The sequence below is a fragment of the Balaenoptera acutorostrata genome, chromosome X, assembly GCF_949987535.1.
Source record: "Balaenoptera acutorostrata chromosome X, mBalAcu1.1, whole genome shotgun sequence".
In the NCBI taxonomy this organism is placed as follows: Eukaryota; Metazoa; Chordata; class Mammalia; order Artiodactyla; family Balaenopteridae; genus Balaenoptera; species Balaenoptera acutorostrata.
In genome coordinates this window covers 55413380-55437016 of record NC_080085.1, presented here as the reverse complement: position 1 = coordinate 55437016, position 23637 = coordinate 55413380, and the positions used below count along the sequence as shown (strand labels likewise).

Below are 23637 nucleotides of genomic sequence, written 5' to 3'. Positions count from 1 at the left end.
ATGCCTTTGCTAAGTGTCTTAAGAAAGCCCCAGTGTACACAAGTTCTTTGTTTTTCTCAGGGTGATATTTCCAGGGTGGTGGTTGACTGAGGTTAAGATTGGCTACAGTATCTCCCACCCCAACTTGGGAGAGTGATAGCTGGGTGAGAGAGTGGGCATCTGTGGGGCCCGTTTGGGCCCAGACAAGGAGAAACAAGGGACAGAACCAGGCCACATTCCAGCCAAGAAGCTGGCTCTAGAAGTGGCTGAGCCAAGGAATGATGAAAGGAAGGAGAGGGCATATGCTATAAAATGCCAAGGAGGAATTGAGTGGAAGTGTCCTGCCAGAGCCCAGTCAAGGGTTTAAACTAGTTAAGACTCTAGGGAGTCCCCAACACCTCTTAAAAGATATCCTGAATATCTTTGTGGGTATGTGTATGTAATCATTTTTCTAGAGCTAGTTCACAGGTTTAATCAGATTATCAAAGGGGTCCATGAGCCCAACAGCTGAAAAGGTTACAATTTCCTATCCTGTGTGGACCCAAGCACCAGGCATGGGCCGAGCAGTCTCCTGCACAGGTTAATGCAAAGTCAGTTTCCCTCCAACTCTTCCCTCTCCTGCCAAATGCTAAGTCTTAGCATCCAGGAATGTCAGATCTAACGGAGCCCTCAAGGAGTATCTAGGCCATATCTAAAGGGATTTGCAAATGTGTATTCTGAGACATAGCCTCAGCATCTGCCCTGTGGGGAGATGGGTGCTGCAAGCTCTTGGTTCCTGTCCAGCACTTCTCTAAAGCAGCCTGGATTTTTATCTATTGTGTATGTATTGGTATTGTATATAAGATTTTTTTTCAAAGTGGGCTTTGCTGCTAAAAAAATGTTTAGAAATCATAGTTCTAGTCTAGCCCCCTCATTTTATACATTGAGACACTAAGGCAGAGAAAAAGGGAAGGAATTTGCCTAAGGACACAGAACAAGTTAACAGCTTGGTGTAGAACGAGTTTCTTGTAGTATCAGCATCACCTGGGTACTTGTTAGACATGCAAATTATTGAACCCCACTCCTGGCCTGGATCAGAAAGGTTGAGGGTGGCCAGCAATCTGGTTTAACAAGCCCTTCAGATGATTCTGATGCACACTAAAGTTTGAGATGCTCTGGTATAGAGGAAAAAGCTACCCAAAGACCTAGATTCCAGGCAAGCTCCACCACTTAATGAGAACAGCCTTGGGCAAATCATGTCACAGTTTCTTCATACGTAGAAGGATATTTGCCTCATGGGCTTGTAAGGATCAAATAAGATAATAGATGTGCAATTGCTTTCTAAAGCTTTTCATGCTTTGTATGTGTGAGTGGTGTGGATTCATGCCAGGGTTCACAGGCCTTGAACTCAGGACTCAGGTCTCCATATAACCTAGGACAAAGAGCTCTCCCCTGGCCCTCAAAGACTGACCTAAAGATGAGAAGTAGGCTAGCAGAGCCATTTTTAGTCCAGGTCCAGGGAGAGTAAGAACCAAGCGTTATTGTTGGCTGGAGTCCTCCTGAAACCTGGGATTTGTGAAGCCAGGTCCCTGGGAAGGGCTGCTTTAGATGGCGGGGGCTGGGGGTAGGAAGTGAGGGAGGGGGGCGTAGGGGAGGACAGGCCAGGAAGCAACCTTAACCCAGTGCCCTTGCACCTTTTCCTTCTGACTAGAGGCCGGAGACCGATTAGAAAAAGTCTTTGAACTGCACACATCTAACCGAGGAGCAGGGTTCGGGGTCAAGGGAAGGGAGCACTGATTATATTGCTATTCAACAACAATAATGAGAGTCACTTGATAAATGGAATATAAGTGGAATGGAATATTTATAAATGGAATATTTCCTGCCTTATCAATAAACAAAGGATGTCACAGTCATCAACGATTGCAACCCTCCAACATGAGCTGGTGAACCCTGAGGAAACTCAGGATGTGAAAATACAGGATACTGGCCACAGATGGTTGAGGTGCATATCAAAGGAATGATTTCAGTGAGCCCAGACTCTTGCATCTTCCCATACACAGAAAAGCGCTAAATTCCTTAACTTGAGGTATCTGGTTTTCTTTAATTAACAGTAATCTTTTGATATTCCCGACTACCTGCCCTTTGTTGCAAAACTCCTCTATATCCTGGCTCCTCCCCTCGCCTCCTCGGAGCAGTTTCTCAGAGCTATCTGAAACGCTGTCTTCCCCGGGCTGCAGTCCTCATTTTGCCCCAGATAAGAGAGTGGCATGGACATATATACACTACCAAACGTAAAATAGATAGATAGCCAGTGGGAAGCAGCTGCATAGCACAGGGATATCAGCTCGGTGCTTTGTGACCACCTAGAGGGGTGGGATAGGGAGGGTGGGAGGGAGGGAGATGCAAGAGGGAAGAGATATGGGAACATATGTATATGTATAACTGATTCACTTTGGTATAAAGCAGAAACTAACACACCATTGTAAAGCAATTATACTCCAATAAAGATGTTAAAAAAAAAAAAGAAGACTTTTAACTCGTAACTCTCAGGTTGTGTATTTTTTTTAAGTCAACACACCCCTTCTAATAGGAGTTAATTTCATCAGTAATGAAGAACATGGTTCCTGCCCCTAAGGAACTTCATGTTTTGTATGGGCTCTGCATGCCAACATGACTGTAACAGAGTGGCAAGTGCTAAAATAGACGTATTGTTCAAGATGCCTGCAAGGCCCCCAGGGGGAAAGGACTAACAATGTCTGGACAAGGAGGTGGGACAGCTTAATAAGGAGGTGACTTTACTAGTCAAAACAAAGAGTAGAAGGAAGGTAAAAGTCTGGAGGGTTATAAGAAAGACCATGGCATGTTGGGGCACCAGTGAAGCGTACAGAATAATTGGAATATGGGTTAAGCGAAGAACATGGGAGGTCCTGAGGCCAGAGAGGTTAAGCTAGAGAGGGATATGGTCAGACTAATTGATTTTCTGCCTGTGATTAGGGAGAAGCATTGGACATTGAATTGTCCCTTCTTAGAATTCTAATTATTCTTATCACTTCCCCTATCCTCACACTGTTACTGCCCTCTAAGAAAGGGAATTCATTTATTTTCTAAGCATGCTTCATTCCCTCACTGCAGTGCAAGTTCCAGAAGACAGGAACTGTTTCCTCCTCTTCAGTCTCTCCCTAGCCCAGTATAGGCCAAGCTCCTATTTGGTACTCAGTAAGAATTTGATGTATGTATGTCTGAGAAATGTGAGAGGAGGCAGCAGGAGTAAACAGACAGAAGAGGAAAAGGATGGGGAGAGATGAGCACACTTAGTCCCAAGAAGGATGATAAAAGAAAAAAAGATTCACGAATACTAGCCCCTTCTGAAGTCTCCTAGCCTGGGGTCCCCTGCAGCCACTGTGTCCACCTCTGCCTTTAGAATGAGACTGGCCTGTTGTGTCGGGGAGGGGAGGAGGAGTGCAGGGGTGAGGATGAGGCTTCAGAGAAGCCTAAGGGAAGAGCAGACACCACTGTGATAAAGGGCTCACTGGCCTGAGAGCAATGAGGCCTGGGGTTCCAGTCCTGGCTTTGCCATTAACTCCCTGTTAAGCCTTGGTCGAATCTCTTCAGTTCTTGGCGCCTCAGTTCTCATACCTATAACTTGATTGAGTCCATGCAACTGAGCACTCCCCATGTGACTTCTCTGTGAACTGTAGGGTGCCAGGCTGCTTCTAGCTCTGATATTCTGGCTAAGGCTCGGCAGATGATGTCTCTGTGGCCCTGAGGCTATTCAGGGGGGAAACAGTAGGTTTTTTACAGAAATAAGCCTGAGCCCTGAGTCCTCTACCAGTTTCTGACCCACCAGTGGAGGCCTGGTCCAGCCCAGCCCTGGGGGAAACACCAATTGATTAGCACTTATAGATGTGTTAGTATACAAAAATTAGAGGGCATATGTCTACTGTGACGAAATTCAGATGAACTCATTTGTGGAGATCCCTCCCATTATAGCTTATCTCAAGATGCAAATCCCAAGGACAGAAATCTAATTTTTTAGGAGCTGAGTGTGTGTATTTATAGGTGTGGTATGGCTTTTGCTGGTGATATTCTTAAAGAAACAGAGCCCTTAGTGGTTAGTAAACAAAACATTTATGCAGTAATTAAGTGTCATTACAGTTCATTGTTGTCAGTGACACAGCATTTTCCATCATGATGATAGGTGAAACAAATTAAAACCTCATGAAGTAGTCGTAGCACATTCATGCTAGTGAGAACATATTGCAAAGCATTGCACATGCATTGGAGGGGCAGACAAAACTGGGGACACGATATATTTTCACTCACCTCAGGTTAGCTTTGTGTATTTTGTCGTTGAGACTTACATAATGTTTGGGTCAAACAAAAAACCCAAAGAGATTTTATAAAACTTTACAGCCATTATACAGTATCATTTAATCCCACAAATGGATAAAGCAAACTACTATAGCTCAGTTATACACAAACCAGGACTAAAATTAGTCAATCTGCCTATGTATATAGCTAGCTACACTATGATAGATATGGAATATGCTGAGTCTTTTGGCATCAGCTATTTAGATAAGCAGGTTCCCAAAATATACTGGTTTGGTTTCCAATGAGAACTAAGTGTAGTGCCTTTTCAGTTGAAGATTATGCACACCTCAGTGTCAGACCTGAGGAGAAGCAAACTAGGGGAAGGCAGAGAAGGTTTGGGAGGACACCTGAGCAGGGCTCTTTGGACAGCTTGACATTACTTTCCCTGTGCAGTTCCAGACCTGGTTCACAGAGTTAAACAAAGTGTATTGAAATTGTTGACCCTCAAAAAGGGTGTTTATACAAAGTCCCATACTTAAAGCATAGATAGAACAGTAACTGAGCGCCTCTCAAAATGAACTCTTCTATATTAGAAGAAAACCCAGTGCCAAAGGTTAATGGATATCAGTGTCTGAATTACTGTATAAAGATAATTTATTCTAAAATAGAAAAAATGGATTTAGAAGTATTCTCCTGGAAACTAGCAGAAAGAGAGAGAGACAGGATATATAGATATAGATATATATATTTCTTTCATTACATAGAAGAAAAGTTTTATATACCATTTCCATAAAGCATCTGTCATCCTCCCATTTCTTGCACCTCAAGAGAGAGTGCAATGGCTGTATGTTACCTTTGAAAAGGCTCACTTTCCTTTGAGCTGTTTTACAGAAATTGTGCCCTGGATTGACCATGCCACTCCAGAGTCACACTTCTTCAGGTCAAAATAAAAATAACAACGACAACAAAATCACAAAAAGAAAAAAAATTCACAAAATCTACAAAATCTAAGGCCTGAACAAGCACAGACTTGCTATGAGTTCAGAAACTCAGTGAAAGAATTAAAATTACAAAGCACCTCTTGCAAAATATACTTCTTGAAAACCACACAAAACACTGTGCAGTAACCCCTGCTTAGTGCTTGGAGGTAAGTATCCTGAGGGACACACACTTAGCCCTAGGAAGGAAGCTTGATTTTATTATCAAGGGAGCCAAAGGGGTTCCAGGGTTTCTTTGTACTTGCTATTTTATAATTGCAGACAAAATGGAAGTCAAGAAGTGTGCAGACCTCAATGCCTTCATAATTGTACAGCTCCATTTATATATATTTTTTAAAATATTTATTTATTTATTTATTTATTTGGGCTACACCAGGTCTTAGTTGCAGCATGCAGGATCTTCATTGTGGCATGTGGGATCTTTAGTTGCGGCACATGGACTTCTTAGTTGTGGCATGCAGACTCATTTGTGGCATGCGGACTTCTTACTTGTGGCATGTGAACTCTTAGTTGTGGCATGCATGTGGGATCTAGTTCCCTGACCAGGGATTGAACCCAGGCTCCCTGCATTGGGAGCGTGGAGTCTTACCCCCTGGACCACCAGGGGAGTCCCCAGCTTAATTTATAGATTCTTGCAGATGACCCACTAACACTGACACTTTTTTACACGAAGTCTCTTTTGCAAGGATATATTAAACTTAATAGGCTAAAGAGAAACTTATGCAATATAATGCTTGAAACTGTATGCACAATAGCTGTTGGACATAGTAATAAAGAGGCCTTGAAAAATTGTCTTTGTCTATAAACTGCTGCCCTTTGGAAATAAAAGCTCTCTCATGACCCCTGGGCTACTCCCTTGTGACACACAGTGCCACAAACATCATAGTGAAAAGTCAATACCAAACTTAGTTTAAGATGAGTTTTGTACATTTGCTTCTATACAATCAGGAAAAAAAGAGATACAATTTGTATCAACAGAAGGTCATTTCTGGTTATTTGAGGCATTGCTCCTAGCCGCTTTGATTCATACACATTTTATGAGAAGAATGACAATTGTTTTTGGAAGTAAGAAATACATACGCTGCCCTAAAAATATTTCCTGTATTGGGAGGAGCTTACAATTTTTTTGAGTACTAAACATGAACATGTTCCAGATGAATTTCAGCTGACAAGATTAATCTTGTGCTTCCCTGTACGTTGTGCAGCTAGTGGATACAGTGGTGCCATTGATGGTTTTGGTAGGAAGACGAACTAACTGGCACAAAGGCAGTAGAGTCATCTAAGATTGTCAAATACCCTGATTTAGACATGGGACAGAGTTAGAAGGTCCAAGAAGCTGAAGGTATAAAATGGTGTTTGTGTGAAATAGCAAGCACTTCACTCTCTATGGACCTACCTGACAGAAAATAATTTTACATCTCAGTATGCTGGGGGATAGAAAGATCAGAGGGTAGGAGATGAATGTGAACTGTGGTTAACTGAAGAGAAACACTGAGATGAAGTTTTGATCAACTAGGACAGAGACACAAAGCCAGAAAGCAGCATGCAAGCCATTATCAAACCACCAGAAACAACCCTGACTACAGTCTCACATTCGGAGTGTTTCACAGTAAGAAACATTTATAGGCAGTGTCACACCTTCTCATGAAGAAACAAAAGGCCAAGACCAGGCCTTCTCAACTTTCATGAAAAAACGACCATAGAAATTAGCAAGTTCCAGCTCAAGAAATACTGAGCTGGTCATGGTTCAAAATGTTGCAATATACAATGGATTCAAAAAGGGGTTCATTTAGTGTAGCTGTTAAAAACCCAAAAACAATAAACACCTCTTCTAGAGGCATTTAGCTACAAAGGTTCCCACCCTGAGCAAGATACAGGTTGCGCAAATAGTGCCATCAACACAAAGTCCTGCCTTCTTTAGTAATGCATTTAAGAATTACCTAAGGTCAAGTGCACACTCTTTGTGTGCATTTGAAGTGTGTAACTGAGCCAGCTATTAGCAAAGATGTAGCATCCCCTTTTGGAAGCTGCCTTTTTTCCACCCAGAAAATCCCCTAATTTTGTTTCCTAAAGAAATTCTGCTCCACCAATGATCAACCTTATTGCCCAAAGGGTGGATGGCAGGACAAAGTGGATTACATGGCTGTGCATTACATTTCATCCTGTAGTGTTGAATACTGCATAGGTCAGAAGTCCAAAGAGCATCCATTAGACCCTCCTTGAATGCAGCTTTTGTGTTCATCATTTAACACCAAATGAGTTTGGCCATCTCTCCTGGGATTAAGGGAAACAGATTCTGGTAGGAAATCCCTTGGTCCTGGTCAAACTCTTCTGTGCTTGTCTAGCACACGCATCTACTATGCTTGGAACTTGAGCTTATCCATCAGCTCCTCTGCAGAAGAAGGCTGCAATCTGATCCCTAATTTACTGAGGTGAAGAGACTTAAAAGCTAAGAACTGTCAATAAATGTTGACAAGTAAAAAGTGCAAAGGAAATAGAGCCAGTTTGCTCTGGTGCCTAAGAAAGCAATGTTCAAATATTAGGATGTAGTTTCACTTTCAAAACTAGTTGAAACTATGAAATGTGACATAAAATCAAGTCTGATTTGTGATCTACACAGCTGTAGACTAAGGGCTGTGCAGAGCCTATCTTTTTATGATCACTATATAAAAGGTTATATAGAGATATACACACACACCTCTCAAACAAATACATACATTCATACATGCAATATAATTGCTAACAATACGTTTGAAATATAGCTCTAGAAGCTTCGATGTGACCCTATAGCTCGGTTAATAAAGGTATTGAATGGTCAGATATCCATGCAATAAAGTATGCATTTACTTTTAAATAGCTTTAAATATTCCTATTAAAAATCCTAAAAGGTTAATTCAACATATGGATTGATCCTGATGCTCTTGCTCTCTAAATTAGATATTATCATCGATACTTTGTAATATAGAATGTGTGACTAAGAAAACAGTTGGTAATGGAATCCCTTGGGGTTTCTTGCATTTGGGCCTTTCCCCTGGGTTTTGTCCTCCATTACCTGCATGGTGCAGTGCAAAAGGGCATAGGACTTGGAGTCAGAGGACTTGGGTGTGAGTCTTGACTTGGTCACTTGCTAGCAGTGTGACCTCGGCAAGTCACCTAATCTCACTGAGCTTCAGTTTCCTTGTCTAGAAAGCAAGACATTAGTAAGACTTACCTCACAGGGTTGTTATGCACGTCAATGACATAAACACTCTGTAACTTGTGAAGTGTAACACAAAATTATTAGTTACTATTATCATAGTATTAGTGCATTATTGGTATTCATATTTATATTTGTATAATGAAATAAGTCCTATGTCATGTCAACGTGCAGCCCTAAGCTTAGAAACAATCAAGGCTGCTAGTTGCTGGGCATCTGCTGTGTGGGGATTCTTCTCCATCACTGCAAGGACGATGTTTGAAGGGAAAATATTGCAGAGGTTCTTGTAGGTCTGATACTGGTGCTCTGGGATCATATGCTCCCTGGAATCATTGCACATTCCAACCCAAGGATTCATCCAAAGCTGCTCCATCTTTTCAGGCACGCTCCGTACCATGACTGGCTCATAGCATGGTTGCATGAGGCTGTTACTCAAGGGATAGGAGTGGTAGCCATAGGAGTCAGTTGCACAGGGCAGTGGGTCCCAGCTGGCATGTTGTTCCCGGCACAGAGGTGGGCGTCTTTGCCTCATGGGGTTGCTCTCATACAGGCGGGAATCAGAAATGCTGTCCATCCGAGTCATCACCAGGGCACGTCCTGGCTGGGGAGTTGCCCCAGGATGGATATTGGGAGGCATGGGATAGTCTCCAGGACAGCTGGAGTGTGCTCCAGTTGTCGGGTGCTGGGCATGCAGAACTAAGTGGGGGACTGATTGCTTGTTGGGGGCTTGCTTAGAGTCCTCTGGGCCATAGCTCTGCACTCGCGTTAAGGCTTCATGGTAACCATGAGGAAAAGGCTGAAGATGGTTCTGAGATGCTGAGCGATGCAGCTTCAAACTACCTTCAGGATGAGTATCAGCTACAGCCAAATACAGGTTGTTGTAAGAGGAATAGCTGTCGTTCCTGCTATGGCTCATACGATTGTCAGGACAGAGGTTGGGATTCCGGGCATACAACCCCCGGTCTGTTTCAGCCATGTAGTACTCTCTATTATGCATGCTGTTGATGTTCAATTTGGAGAAGTCGCCTAACATTGAATAGTAGCCGTGGTCCCCCAAGGACTCAAACTTTGGGTATTGCTCAGCGTAGCTAATAGGGGTCCCATGGCTATTGGTAACCAGGATTGGGGGGTACTGCATGCTGGTCATGTGCTCCAGTGAGGACTTCTGGTGGGAGAAATGAGAGGATCCTGGCACCGGGCTGCTGGCTGAACGGGTGTTGAGTGCACCCACTGCATGGCTTTTGGGGGGTGGGATTGTGGGGACACTTAGAGCAGTCACAAGTGAGGGGACAGAGCTGGCCTCAGGCTTACGGGCAATGGACAGCCATTCCTCAGGCTCCACAGCCACGGAACGGATGCTGGGATCCGATTGGCGCTTGGGGGCCACACGTTTGACTTCTGAGGTTATGTCACCTTTGGTACTAGACAACCCTGTACCACACTTGGCCAGGGTGCCTTCACTCATGGTTTTCACTGTGGACAGTTTGGCACTGATGCGGAGCTCATCAGCCACCGAACGCTGCGGTTGGTTGGCCCGCTCCGGATGGTAGTATTTGCACTTGTGGCCGTAGGTGCATTTTTTGCCTGAAAAATAATGCCTTGTGGTAAGACTCTCTCTCAGAGTGGTGCAACTCTCTGTGCCAGAAGCTGTCGTAACAATCTGGTCACTCAGGTTAGAGTTTTACTGTTTGGGGTTAAGGCAGAAAATTAACTGTTCATAAAGATGGGAGACAGACAACACCATGGTGGCATCACACACTGTGAGGGGAGAGGGAAGAAGTGGAAACCTGGGGAGGAAACTGCAATGCAAAAGCTAAGAGTTGAGCCATTGAACAGCCTTCATTTTCCTGTAATTCACAACTTTGCCTAGGCATAACCCACATGCTAAGGCAGTGTAGGGCAGCAGCAGGCAGGGTGGTTCAGTGCAAAGAGCACCGGCTTGGAGGCCGGTCAGACCTGAGTTTGAATTCCAGCTATGTCACTTACTAGCCCCATGACCTTGGTAAGTGATTTTACTTTCTGTGCCTCATTTTCCTATTATGTAAACAAGGTTCATAATAATGCCTTTATTATAGGGTCATTGTGAGTATTAAATGAAAATAATGAACATGAAATACTCTATGATATGAATAAATGATAGTTGAGAACAAACACCTAGTCATCCTGTAAATAAATGACTATCAAAAAATAATGAACATTCAAAGTAGCCTCAGACCAGGCAGCCCATGTCATACTATTAGGCTCACAAACTTTGTATCCCAGGGACTTGGGTAAGATCATGAAAGCACTCTAGAAAACTATATTTAAAAAAGGAAATGAAAATAAAATTTGTAAGTAAACTGGAAAGTACAGATTGGAAGAAAAGGGTATTATTAGTTGACAGAGTGTGCAGTCACCTGCCTGAAAGACACGTCCTTCTTCAGGCCAAACCCAATTTGGCATTACCCTTTCTGATCCCATAGGCCAAGTGGGTTTCTGCACATCCTTACACCCAGCAACCCTGCTCAGTACAGAGGCAGCTAGAACACATGCATCATTTTAACTAGTGACAATTATTCTTTCCTTCGATTCTAGTTACCTTTTCCTCATGCAATTTCTAAGATGTTTCTTTAAATGCCTAACTGATAATACATGAAGACACAGACTTTAACTAAGAAAGTGGACAAGCCAGGATTTTCCCTTTGAAAGGGAAACCTTGAAGAGAAAAGTATTCACAGAGTTCTTATGTTTCTCTCAGTACAGAACTTGGTTCTGCACATAGGTACTCACCATAAGGGCATGGTTGCTTCTTGTGTTCGGGAACAACGGGTCTCTTTCTTAAGAAGTTTTCAAGGCTTGGGCCATGGCGTCCTAAAGGATCATCTGGAGGCATAAATCTGGAAGCAAGCAAGCAAGAGGTAAACGTCTTCCATTCTGTCCCCACTATCCCTTATCAGGAGTTCAGACCATCACTACCTCTTGCCTATACTGTTGTCACAGCCTTCTAATGGCCCTTCCTGCCTCAAGTCTATCTTCTGCTAAGCCAGCAGTTCTTCCCTCTGTTTCCACTTGAACACAAAAAAGGAATGATTTTTCCCGTGCGTCATTCTTCTGTGGATTATAAGTTCCAGACATACTGGCATGCCTGCTGGTTCCCCCAACATGCAACCCACTTTCACATCTTTGTAGCTTTATTCATGATGTCTTCTTTACCTGAAATGCCCAGCAGCCCTCTTTCCTCTGCAGTAAACTTCATCTCAAATGTTATCTCCTCTGTGAGGCTTTTTCCTATCATTTCACATAGACAAAGCAATTTAAAAAAAATTCTAACCATAGCACATATCACGACACATTGTGGGAATCTCTCTCTCTTCTCCAGTACACTTTGAGCCTCTTTAGGGTGAGTCCTGTTACTCATTCAGCCTTTTATCCCCATGGTGACCAGCATAATGCACTGTACACAGTAAGTGTCCAGCAAATGTTTATTGAAATGAAATGAAATCTATCCCTAGTAATAACTCGGATTTAGGCTATTCAGAGCCTACAGGAAAGAAACATACTTGTCATTCACAAAAGAATACATCAGCAACCGCTCCTCTATAAACTTCTTCCATTCTGGCTTTTCAATTTGAAGGTCTCGGTAGTTATCATTGGATACAATGATGCCATCAGAATCAAAAGCCAGTTTGACTATGAACCGGTCATCATAGCAAACAACTCTCCTGCCCTGGACCCTTCTGGATGGTGTGAAGACAAGAATCTTTTCCTTCTCCAGTTTACGTAGGATATCTTGATCTGTTGAAATACGGATTATACGCCAGAGGGTAGAAATAACCTTTGGAAATCAACAGCATTATCCCCATATTACAAATACAAAAGTTGGTACTAGATTAATATATTATTTGCCCTTAGAGAGAAAGTGGCCTCTATTCCTGGCTATGGCACCAATTTGGATTGTGACCTTAGGCAAGTTACCTTCCCCTTTGCATTCCAGTTTTCTTTCTGATAAAATGAAGGAAATAGATTCAATGGCATCTAAGTTTTTAAAACCTACCATGAACAGTGAGAAATAACACTGATACCCTAGCATTCTTGAGGCTTGTTTTGCCCTTTGGCTGAAGCACCAGCTTTTGGTTGCTGAAGAAACCAGGGCAGTGTGCTGAGGATATGTCAGCCAGAAGGAGAATAAAGCATCCCTCCTAGGGACAACATTTTTGCCTTCTGCCTGAGGGAAAGCCATGACTAAGGAAAAACTTAAGGGGTAGCATGTGAGTACTGACCCCTTTTCCTTTTAGCTTCTTAATTACTGAGGAAAGAAGCCAGGATCCACTCTCAGACTGAGGCTGAGAGCCTGTTCAGCAGCTGGCAGATAGCTCCATGACACAGTTCTGACAGCCATTCACTGAACCTTCTCATTTTGCACAACAGGCAAGAGCTGATACTCAGAGGACTGGGTCATTTATGCTCTCAAATGCTGTAAAGAGCTAGCTTCATATACTACTACAAGTGAATGTAGTGATCCTCCTGCCAATAGGGCCACATCATGACTTTTGTGGACTTTAGGCACTTTTGCCTTCATGGGTCCCTTCTTCCATTAAAGAAATATTAAAAATTATACTTTACAACTGGGTTGGTATAAAAACAAATAATCCAGTTAGGTACATTATTATACATCCATTGTTATATTCAATTTTCCCCTCTGATGTTAAAAAAATAATAAAATTAAAACTTTTACATGGGACCCTAAAAGTATCTATCGTGGGCCCTAGGCACTGGGCCTACTGTGCCTCATGGATAAGTTCGCTCTGAATGCCATGGGACTTTTCTCTTTTTCTATTCTACCCCTTAATTTGCAAATCCCACAGTCACTTATCTGGTACAGAATAAGATCCATTGTCTACCATGGTTTCTTTAGTATTTTGGAAAACTCAGATTCATCCCCCTTTAGTCTGAAGTCTATGGTCAAATAGAAAAAAACACTCCTTTTTTTCAACTGTGTGCTTTATTCTTTGCCTGAAATTGAAGTCTCTATTTAATTGCTGTATGCCACAGCACAATGGTTTATTTGGATCAGGAAAAATATGTTTTAAAATATACTTAATAAAAAACATTTTAAGTATACTTAATAAATTTAGAAAAGTAATTATCTAATTTGGGAGCATCAAAGTCTCCCCAAACTATCTTGACAGCTTTGCCTCTGGATGAGAAGAAATGACTTATTTGAAATGGTACCTGTAATTGGTGCATCAGGGCGGGATTGCTCCTTTCTCCACGCAGGCACAAATACAGTAATGTCTTTATGGCCTTTATCTAGAAACCATTCCACAGCAAGTTGTATTCCTCTGCAGGAGAACTCTTCTTTATTCCCATGGCTTTAGGAAGATAGAGAATGAGAGTAGAGAAGATTGACAACAGATAGCAAAGAAATACTCCAAACAGGCTTTTTCTTAGCACCAAGGCATTAATGACAGACATATTATTTCTTGAGGATGCCAAAAATGTATTTTTTAAAAAAACAAATTCTTTTTTATTCCATCATTACAAATATTGCTGTTATTATTACACATTCATTCAAAGCCACAGGTAACACCTCCCAACTTATAGCAGCTTTAGTGACAATTTCCTATCATTATTTCCATTTTCTCTCATCTCTTTCTGTTTCTATTACCACTTTCTTTTCAAAGATTCAGATATTTATCAGATGAAAAAAGAAGAGGTGTCACCAGAGGTTTAGATAAAGTTTATATTGAGGATTCATTGGAGATGAATTTTAAGCACATATAATAAGCTTAAAAAATAACTGATAGCAAAAAAGACACACATAAATGCTGACTGAAAATAGTTATCACATTTAATTAAATATGATGTGCCAACAAAAGTCACAGTCTTGAAAATTTTAAGATGTGGGAAATGCTCACAGTGTAATGCTAAAAGATAAAAGAAAGGATTTGGACTACATGTAATGTAATCCAAATTTTATAGAAGAAAGTCTATGTACAGTATCCTTTCCTTATCGCGGTTTCACTATGTGCAGTTCCACTTACCCACGGTCAACTGCAGTCCAAAAATATTAAATGGAAAACTCCAGAAATAAATAATTCATAAGTTTTAAATTGTGCAATTCTGAGTGATGAAATCTGGTGCCATCCCATTCCATCCCGCCCCAGGAGGTGAATCATCCCTTTGTCCAGCATATCCCATCTGTGAGTCACTTAGTAGCATCTCTGTTATCAGGTTGACTGTTGCAGTATCATAGTGCTTGTGTTCAAGTAACTCTTATTTTAGTTAATAATGGCTCCAAAGTGCAAGAGTAGTGGTGCTCGCAATTTGGATATACTGAAGAGAGGCCATAAAATGCTTCCTTTAAGTGAAAAAGTGAAAGTTCTTGACTTAAGGAATGAAAAAAAATCATATGCTGAGGTTGCTAAGGTCTACTGTAAGAACGAATCTTCTATCCATGAAATTGTGAAGAAAGAAAAAGAAATTCATGCTAGTTTTGCTGTCGCACCTCAAACTGCAAAAGTTAAGATAGAAAAGACACTGAATTTGTACAATAAGATATTTAAGAGGGAGACACACTCATACAACTTTATTACAATATACTGTTATAATTGTTCTATTTTATTATTAGTTATTGTTGTTAATCTCTTACTGTGCCTAATTCATAAATTAAACTTTATCATAGGTATGTACGTATAGGAAAAAGCAGGGTATATACCAAACAGGGTTTGGTATTATCCCTAGTGTCAGACAACCACTGGGGTTCTTGGAACGTAACCCCCGTGGATAACAGGGGACTACTGTAAAAAGTTAGAAAAAATATTGTAGCAAGGAAGAGCCAATTTTGACTCCATGTTGGATCTGTTTCTTCGACTTTAGCCTTTGCTTTTCGTTGCTTTTGTTATTATAATCATACATAACGGCCTGCCTCAGGGAACCCTACCCACCTGTGAATGGCTGCAAGAAAAAAGAAATTAACACATCCCCTCCCCAAGGCTGGCCATTCCAGATGTTTTTCAAAACTGATGGCCCTTTTTACTTTACTTCCTCCCCACTTCTCCTTTTCTATTCTGACTTTTTACTTTACTTCCCTCTCTGATTCTATAAAAGAAACTGGCATCCAGGCCCCGATAAGATGCGTTTTTTGGGGGACCCTAGTCTGCCATCTTCTCAGTCTGCCGGCTTTCCGAATACAGTCGCTATTCCTTGTCTCAACACCTCGTCTCCCAATTTATTGGCCTGTTGTGCGGCGAGCAGAGCGATCTTGGACTCGGTAACAAATTTAGCTTAGCCAGCCAGGAGCCTTGCTACTCATGGCTAGGCGGCGCCAGTCAGGGAATATTGGGGCAAGGCCCTAGCAGCTGCGGGGACCATTTGTCCTGAAGATCTTCCCTTCAAAATTCCCTGAAGCAGCACCGGCTACCCCAGCTCTTGGCAGTTGAAGCAAGGAACAGACAAACTTCTATGAGTCGACAGACTCGATTTTGGAGAGTAAGTCGCTCTGGCGTGCACATTAGAACATATTCCCCCCTCAATTTGGGCTTTTCCTTTATGGGACAAACCAGTTTTTTTGGTTGGGGTACCCTGTTGGAGAGGGGAATTGTTGTTGGACTCTACCTGATTTTGAGAACCGGTTTGTTGGGTTTGGTTTTAGTTTTGTGTGTGTTGATGTTGGAATTTGTGCTTTTTGTGTTGGAATATGTGTCTTTTGTGTTCTGGTGTTATCAAACTTATAAAAATGGGAAATACTCCATCTATCCCAAAGGAGAGCCCTTTGGGGCATATATTAGATAAACGGGCAAAACATAGCTGTGAGCCTATGACTAAGAAAGATATGATATACTATTGTAATAGGGTGCGGGTCCAGTATATGCTAGGATCAGAAGAACAATGGCCCCTGAATGGCTCACTCAATTATTATATGATATCGCAGTTAGAAATGTTTTGCAAAAGAGCAGGGAAAAGAGATGAGATTCCATATGTAGAAGCATTTATGCTATTGCATCAGGAGGAAAAGGAGTCAGAGGGCTGCCACCTTATGGTGCAGCGGTCTGAAAGAAAACCTAAGGGGGAACCTATTCTACAAGGGGAAGAGGGAGAAAATGAGAGTGGGGGTATGTTATTTCAAAACTTAAACCTCCCTCTAGCCTATCCAGCTCCCCCAATGGCCGAGCAAGCTGCACCGGCAGTTGTTCCAACTGCCCTCCGACCCACGCCGCCAACATATTCACCACCTCCTATTTCCCTTACCCATGGGGATCAAATAGTAGTTTCTATGTTAACCCCTGGAGCACAGGAACCTGGTTTAGTATCACCATCTAAGACCCGACAGAGCACCCAATTTGGACCGGGAGCCGTTTCCGCAGCAGGACAATTTCCCTTGCTCCGATATCCTCTAAGAGGCCCGGGGACTCCCTTGGACTTGAGGTGCCCAATTCTAATTTTCCCACAAGAGCCCCCAGGTAACATTGACAGTGAGGAATAAGTTGATTGACCTTCTAATAGATACGGTGTCACATATTCTGTGGTAAACACCAAAGTGGCACAGAAAACATCTCAGTCTATCCCGGTCACGGGAGTTTCTGGAGAAGTACAAAACCATTTGTTCTTACAACCTCTAGAATGCCAACTAGGGGACCTCACCATACAGGGCCATGGATCCCGAATGAACTTGGATCCCTCCTCCCCCAAGGTACAGGCCCTTCTGGCTATGCATTTCATGGCCCAGTCTGCCCCAGCCATCAGGCGCAAAATTCAGAAAGCAACTGCTGGTTTTCAGACTCCAAAGAACGATTTGCTCCAATTGGCTTATTTGGTTTTCAATAATAAGTATATGGCCAAAAATGCTGAACGCACGGAGAGAAATATGCAAAAGGTGCAAATGATTGCAGTGGTTTTGTCTGCTCAGAGACCACCAACTGCGAGGCCGGCTTTTCCTGGACCACTAGGCCCATGAATACCCAGACAGGACCAATGTGCCCTGTGTGGACAAAAGGGGCACTGGAAGGAGAGTTGCGATCGATGTGCTCTTTGCAAACAGCCAGGGCATTGGAAGAAGGAATGCCCCAGACACCAGAGAGTGATGGGGGCCCCTCGGCCATTGACAGGGTTTCACAATCAGAAGACTGAGGGAGCCCGAGACCAAAAGTGGCTCTGCCTAGAGATACCATCTACATAATAAATGTTGAGCCTTGGGTGGTCATTAATGTGGCAGGCCTCCTGATAGAATTTTGCTTATAGATACTGGTGCAACCTTTCCGGTCTTAACCCAAAGGATTGGAAAACTTAGTAACCATAAAGAGTATGTAATGGGGGTGTCAGGGAAAAGGCAGGGCCACACTTTCCTGGAACCCTTTTTGTGCAACATCAATGGCCAGCTGTTTTTACATTCCCTTCTGTTTGTGCCTGATTGTCCCATCCCTTTAATGGGAAGAGGTTTATTAACTAAGTTAGGGGCCACTATGTTTCTTGAGGGGCAAGGGAACCACCCTCACAAATTTCTTAAACCTAGGGAAGATCCTCAAAAATGTTTGTACATAGATTACCAAAATAGGAGGCCACTGGTCTGACTAAATTAACCATAGCTGATATTCAGAGCCTGATTGGAATTTTGGAAGAGGCCTTCTCCCCTAAGCTAAATGAGGAAAAGTAAAACTTTCCAACATAGGTAAATGGGTATGTTAGTCCTTCAGTATCATTGAGGTAGCCACACAATTCTTTGAAAAAAGAAAAACAAAACTGTCCTTGTTTTACAAATGTAGTCTTTACAAGACCAGGAGTGTGGCTCCAAAAATAATCCAAAACCCACCAATCCTTTTACCACTCCCAAACCTTCCCTATTTATCTTAAGAGGCTTGTAAGTATTAAACAAAGAGGAAACAAAGTCATCCTAAGAGAAATTTGCCTGTATCTTTGAGATGCCAATGTGCTATCTGGTCTTCTCAGGAACCCTTATCTATGCCATCGTTTTAAAATGCAAATTTTGAAAAAGAGGGTAAAGTAATTTAGAACTTGACTTGTTTTCCATAAATATTAGTAAAAAGGGTTTAGCCATCTAGACAAGCGAGCTTGATTTGTTCCATCTGCCAGAAACCCAACTTTAATCCAACTCTTAAAAGATAGGTTCCTTACCCAGAGAGGGAAAAGAGGAAAGAAAATAGGCAGGCCCAATTATTGGCAGCCCTACAGGGACAACCCCTATCCAGAGAAACCCTGACCCGTCCCAGCAGAAGCCAAGACTGATGCTGGGTCTGCAGAAAACCTGGCTACTGGGCGAGGGAATGCTTCCACAAGGGCAAGTCTCCTAAGATGCCTTGTCCAAAATGCCAAAAAAGTGGCCATTGGGGAGCCAACTGCCCCTTGGGCCAAAGGGCTCAGGGACCAGGGGCAGCCCCTCAGATGACCCTGGACTGACGGGACCCTCTGCTCCAAATGGCCCCCCCTGTTTAACACCAGTATTACTGGGTTGGAACCAAGGGCGAACCTGGATGTGGCAGGTAGGACCATATCTTTCTTATTGGATACAGGGGCCGCCTACTCTGTCCTAGTTTTCCTTCTCTGGACCCTTCTCCTCTGACTCCTGTGAGGTTACAGGAGTCTCAGGTAAACTTACTACTAGGCCCTTTACCGTCCCTTTGTGTTGTTACTGGGAAGGATATACTTTCTCTCATTCCTTCCTGGTCATACCTGAATGCCCCCACCCACTGTTAGGTAGGGACATCATGAACAAGCTGGGAACCAGACTGGTACTTGGGGGAACCACCCCAGTAACAACCCTCCAGTTCTTAGTCTTAGAGACACAGCCCCCTCTGAGAACTGGCACACCAGCCTTAGCTAAGTTGCCAGTAGACCCCCAGGTCTGGGCTGATAGAATCCCGGGGAGAGCTATAACCGCCTCCCCAGTGCTTATCACCTTAAAGGACCCAACCTCTTTCCCCAATCAGAAACAATATCCAATTTGCCCAGAAGCCCAAAGGGGACTGCAGCCTCTCATATCCAGATTTTTACTACAGGGGCTACTTATTCCTTACAGTTCTCCTTGCAACACCCCTATCTTACCTGTTAAGAAGCCAAACAGAGAATACAGACTAGTCCAAGACTTAAGAGCTATCAATGAGGCAGTTGTCCCACTCCATCCGGTAGTCCCCAACCCATACAACTTGTTGGGGACCATCCCAGGCACAGCCTCCTGGTTTACTGTGTTAGACTTAAAGGATGCTTTCTTTTCCATACCTCTGTACCCCCAGTCCTACTACCTCTTTGATTTTGAGTGGCATGAGGAAGGGAATAGAGGACAACAACTCACCTGGACAGTCCTACTTCAAGGGTTCTGAGACAGCCCTCACCTTTTTGTCCAGGCCCTGGCCAAGGACCTCCAAGATTCTCTGGCTGAGTTGGTTTTACAAAATAAGAGGGCCCTCAATGTTATAACACAGCGGTCCCCAACATTTTTGGCATCAGGGACTAGTTTCACGGAAGACAATTTTTCCACAGACTGGGTGGGGGGCAGGGATGGTTCAGGCAGTAATGTGAGTGATGGGGAGCAGCAGATGAAGCTCCAGTCGCTTGTCCGCCACTCACCTCCTGCTGTGTGGCGTGGTTCTTAACATGCCACAGACCGGTACCAATCCGCAGCTAGGGATTTGGGGACCCCTGTTATAACAGCTGAGGCCAGGGGTGTCTGTGCCCTGCTAAATGAAACATGCTGCTTCTATGTTAATACCTCCAGCCAGGTTGAAGAAAACCTTCTGGTTTTAAAGAAAAACATCAAAATAATAGAAGATCTGAAAGAGAGAGCAGGACAGGGCCCAAGCTGGCTTTCTACCCTCCTCTCCTCTATGGAGACCCAGATATGGACATGGCTGTTGCCCTTGTTGGGACCATTAGTCCTGACAGCCTTTGTTTTGTTATTAGGCCCTTGTATCATAAAGCTACTTGTTCGACTCATTTCAGAACGCATACAGGCTGTTCGATTCCAAATGGTTCTGCGAGGTAGCTACCAGCCCATTCAGCCTGACCCTGAGAGCAAGATCTACATGGGACCCCTTGATGGTCATCACTCCAGCCTACCTCCTAGCTGAAAGAGAGCAAGAGGAGGGACCCAATCAAGACTCCGCCCCTTAACAGCAGGAAGCAGCCAGAGCAGTCATCGCCCATGTCCCAAAGAATTGGGTCCCATACTCTTGAGGGGGGAATGTTAGGTAGTTAGTCAGACATTAACAGCAAGGAGGTGACAGTGGTGAAAAGACAAGAAGGAAACAATCAAGTCCCACCCCAACCCTCTGGGCACCCTGCCCTGGCATTAGGAGCAAGGAGGCAACAGTAGCAAAAAGACAAGAAGGGAGTAGTCGAGTCACACCTCAACCGTCTGAGGACCCTGCCATGACATTAGCAGCAAGGAGGTGACAGTGGTAAAAAGACAAGGGGGGAATAGTCAAGTTACACCCCACCCAGAATGGGTGAAACCATGGTCAGGTGATGGACAACATATCCTGATACAGATAAAGAGGGAACCCAATAACACGAGGGAACTTCTCTGGGCTGCACATGCCCAGACCAGACAGGCATATAACCTATAGTAAACCCAAACTCATTATACCATCATTATAATAAAATCTGTATGTGGTTTTGCTCCACCCCTACCCCCCTACTCTGGGTAGGCTTTTCTTAGTGAATTAAGGGTAAGGGCATGCAGATTAATGAACTTGTTACATAGTTCATGACTGTCAATCAAATAATGATCCCCTGTCACTCACCCATGATCACGACCCACCTCCTCACAGAACGCTCCTTACAAACACTCTTAAGCCTGTACAGGAGTGCTGGTTTCACTTCACAGAAATAGCTCACTCTCTCTCTGAGAGTGTAACTATGCTTTAATAAACTTTGCTTTGCACTTAAGCCCAAAGTGGTAGCCTGCAATTCTTTGCTTGCTATCACAAGGACAGAGATTGCTGGTCTGGGTCTTCCTTTGACCTCCTTGGTTGAAGCTATTTGACACAATGCACGCCAACCTAGTAACACTATATAAGGGCTCAGTATGCAAAATTTAGAGATCAATAAATATTTAAGGAATAAATGAATGAAAAAAATGGAAAATAAACAAATCCTGCAAGATGACCTGTTTTAGCCTGAACCTGCAAAATGTCCTTTTGCAAATTTAAAAAGCTAGGACCTAAAATCCTATCTTAAAAGCAATATAAAACCTAGGACTTGAAAGTTACAGAATGTTTTAGTGACACTACAACTCACTTTGTTCTGTCAAGTGGCTTAGATATGTCTCACGATCTAGGTTCCAAGCCAAATTCTGTCTAGCAGATGAGTCACTGGCCTCTCTCTCTGACTTTTTTTTGTAGGGTTCAAATATTTGGGCTTCTCCTAGACTTAAAAAAGAATATGGTGGGGCGGCTTCCCTGGTGGCCCAGTGGTTAAGAATCCACCTGCCAATGCAGGGGGCACAGGTTCAAGCCCTGGTCTGGGAAGATCCCGCATGCCACAGAGCAACTAAGCCCGTGCACCACAACTACTGAGCCTGAGTGCTACAACTACTGAAGGCTGCATGCTTAGAGCCCATGCTCTACAACAAGAGAAGCCACCACAATGAGAAGCCTGTGCACCACAATGAAGAGTAGCCCCCACTCGCCACAATTAGAGAAAGCCCATGCACAGCAATGAAGACCCAACTCAGCTAAGAAAAAAAAAAAAATGGTGGCATTTACATTTGAAAGCCTTAACTCCACTGAAATGGATCCCCCCCCCCAACACCCAAGGAAACAGCTCTCTGAATTAACAAACCCTTTAGGATTTTACCATACATCAGTATGTGAATTACAGGTACACCACTTTTGCAAATGTTAAACAAATGCTATTAATGACAAAGCATCATGATTTCAATGCAGTCTCATCCAACACACTGAGGAACAAGAGACATCAATATGTAGTTTGTCTAAGTACCAATCTCATGATAAAGTTATATGAGAATGGGGAAAACAAAATGAATTCAGATTAATGGCACTTAAAAAATCATGAGCAGACTATGGCACTGAACTTTTGACCATGTGAAATGTGATTGCAGAATAAATGGGACTCATCAGTAACTTTCCTAGTCAGACAAGGAGTAGATGCTAACAAGGACACAGTTGGCAATTAAAAAAAAAATCATGTTGTCCATTATGCACTATTTTTACATGCTCCTAAAAATAAGGTTGAGTGCTGATTTTTTTTGCTTTCTTTAAATTGTGTGAGGTATCTTTAATATAGTAAATCAACTACTATAAAAGACAAAAGTTTATCTTCCTATCAGCATGAGAGCTTACTATTGGCAAAGACTAGATATGTTGAAACTAATTACCTTGGTAATTAATCTCTTCATTATTCCTTACAAAGCAAAAGAACCAAAAAGTGTCCTTCATAATCAGCAATCCTTGAACAGAACTCCAAAGACAAGGAAGATCTTATATCACCATGAATTCAAAGTTCTCAAAGAAGTCCTGGGTTCTTATCACCACCTCCAAAACACAAAACACTTAAAGGAGAGTGGGTCTTGGGAAGTGGGTCCAATCTAAAGTGTTTTGGGTGGCCTGATCTGGTAAAAAATTGATTTTAGCAGATCCATACCTCTTCCCTTCAAGAATCACTCTAGTTTATGCCTATTAGGGAGGGGGGCAAAGTTACCTTTGGTCCTTTGGACACAGAAATCACTCTCTGCTTTTCACCACCCACTGCATTATTCTGATTCCTGGAATATTGTGTACAGGTCACTTAACTTTCTTGTTACTATGCTTCTAGTTTCTCCTCATTAAAACAGGGGAGATGTCTAGCCTCCTTTACACAGCCTATTATGATGCTGTGGTTTTTAAACACATTTTAAAAAGGGGGAATCAAGATGGCAGAGTAGGAGGACGTTTGTGGGAGCTCACCTTACCCCACAAACACATCAAAAATGCATCTACATGTGTAGCAACTCTCACTGAAAACTAACTGGAGGCTGGCAGAAAGGCTCTTCTACAACCAAGGCTATAAAGAAAGATCCGCAAGGAGTCAGGCAGAGAGGAGAAATGATCAGGTTGGGACCTGCGCTACTAGCGGGGGACATAGAAGAAGAGGGGTATATCATAGGCTTGGAGATACTCCCTAGGAAGCGAGTGGATGCCAAATATATGGTTCTAGTCACATATTTGGCATTCCAGCACT

At 42.9% G+C, this 23637-nt stretch overlaps 1 protein-coding gene across 1 annotated transcript in view; it reads right to left on the bottom strand.

The window, feature by feature from the left end:
- Window positions 1-8149: 8149 nt before the first annotated feature.
- The window catches only part of ZC3H12B (zinc finger CCCH-type containing 12B), a 28341-nt gene continuing 12853 nt past the window's right edge, over window positions 8150-23637 (bottom strand). The window contains exons 2-5 of the mRNA XM_007186180.2: window positions 13678-13817; window positions 12006-12240; window positions 11236-11342; window positions 8150-10050 (exon numbers count right to left, since the gene is read on the bottom strand). Coding sequence (XP_007186242.1) covers window positions 8630-10050; window positions 11236-11342; window positions 12006-12240; window positions 13678-13817 — 1903 coding nt within the window. The 3' untranslated portion in view covers window positions 8150-8629. The remainder of the gene's footprint in view (window positions 10051-11235; window positions 11343-12005; window positions 12241-13677; window positions 13818-23637) is intronic.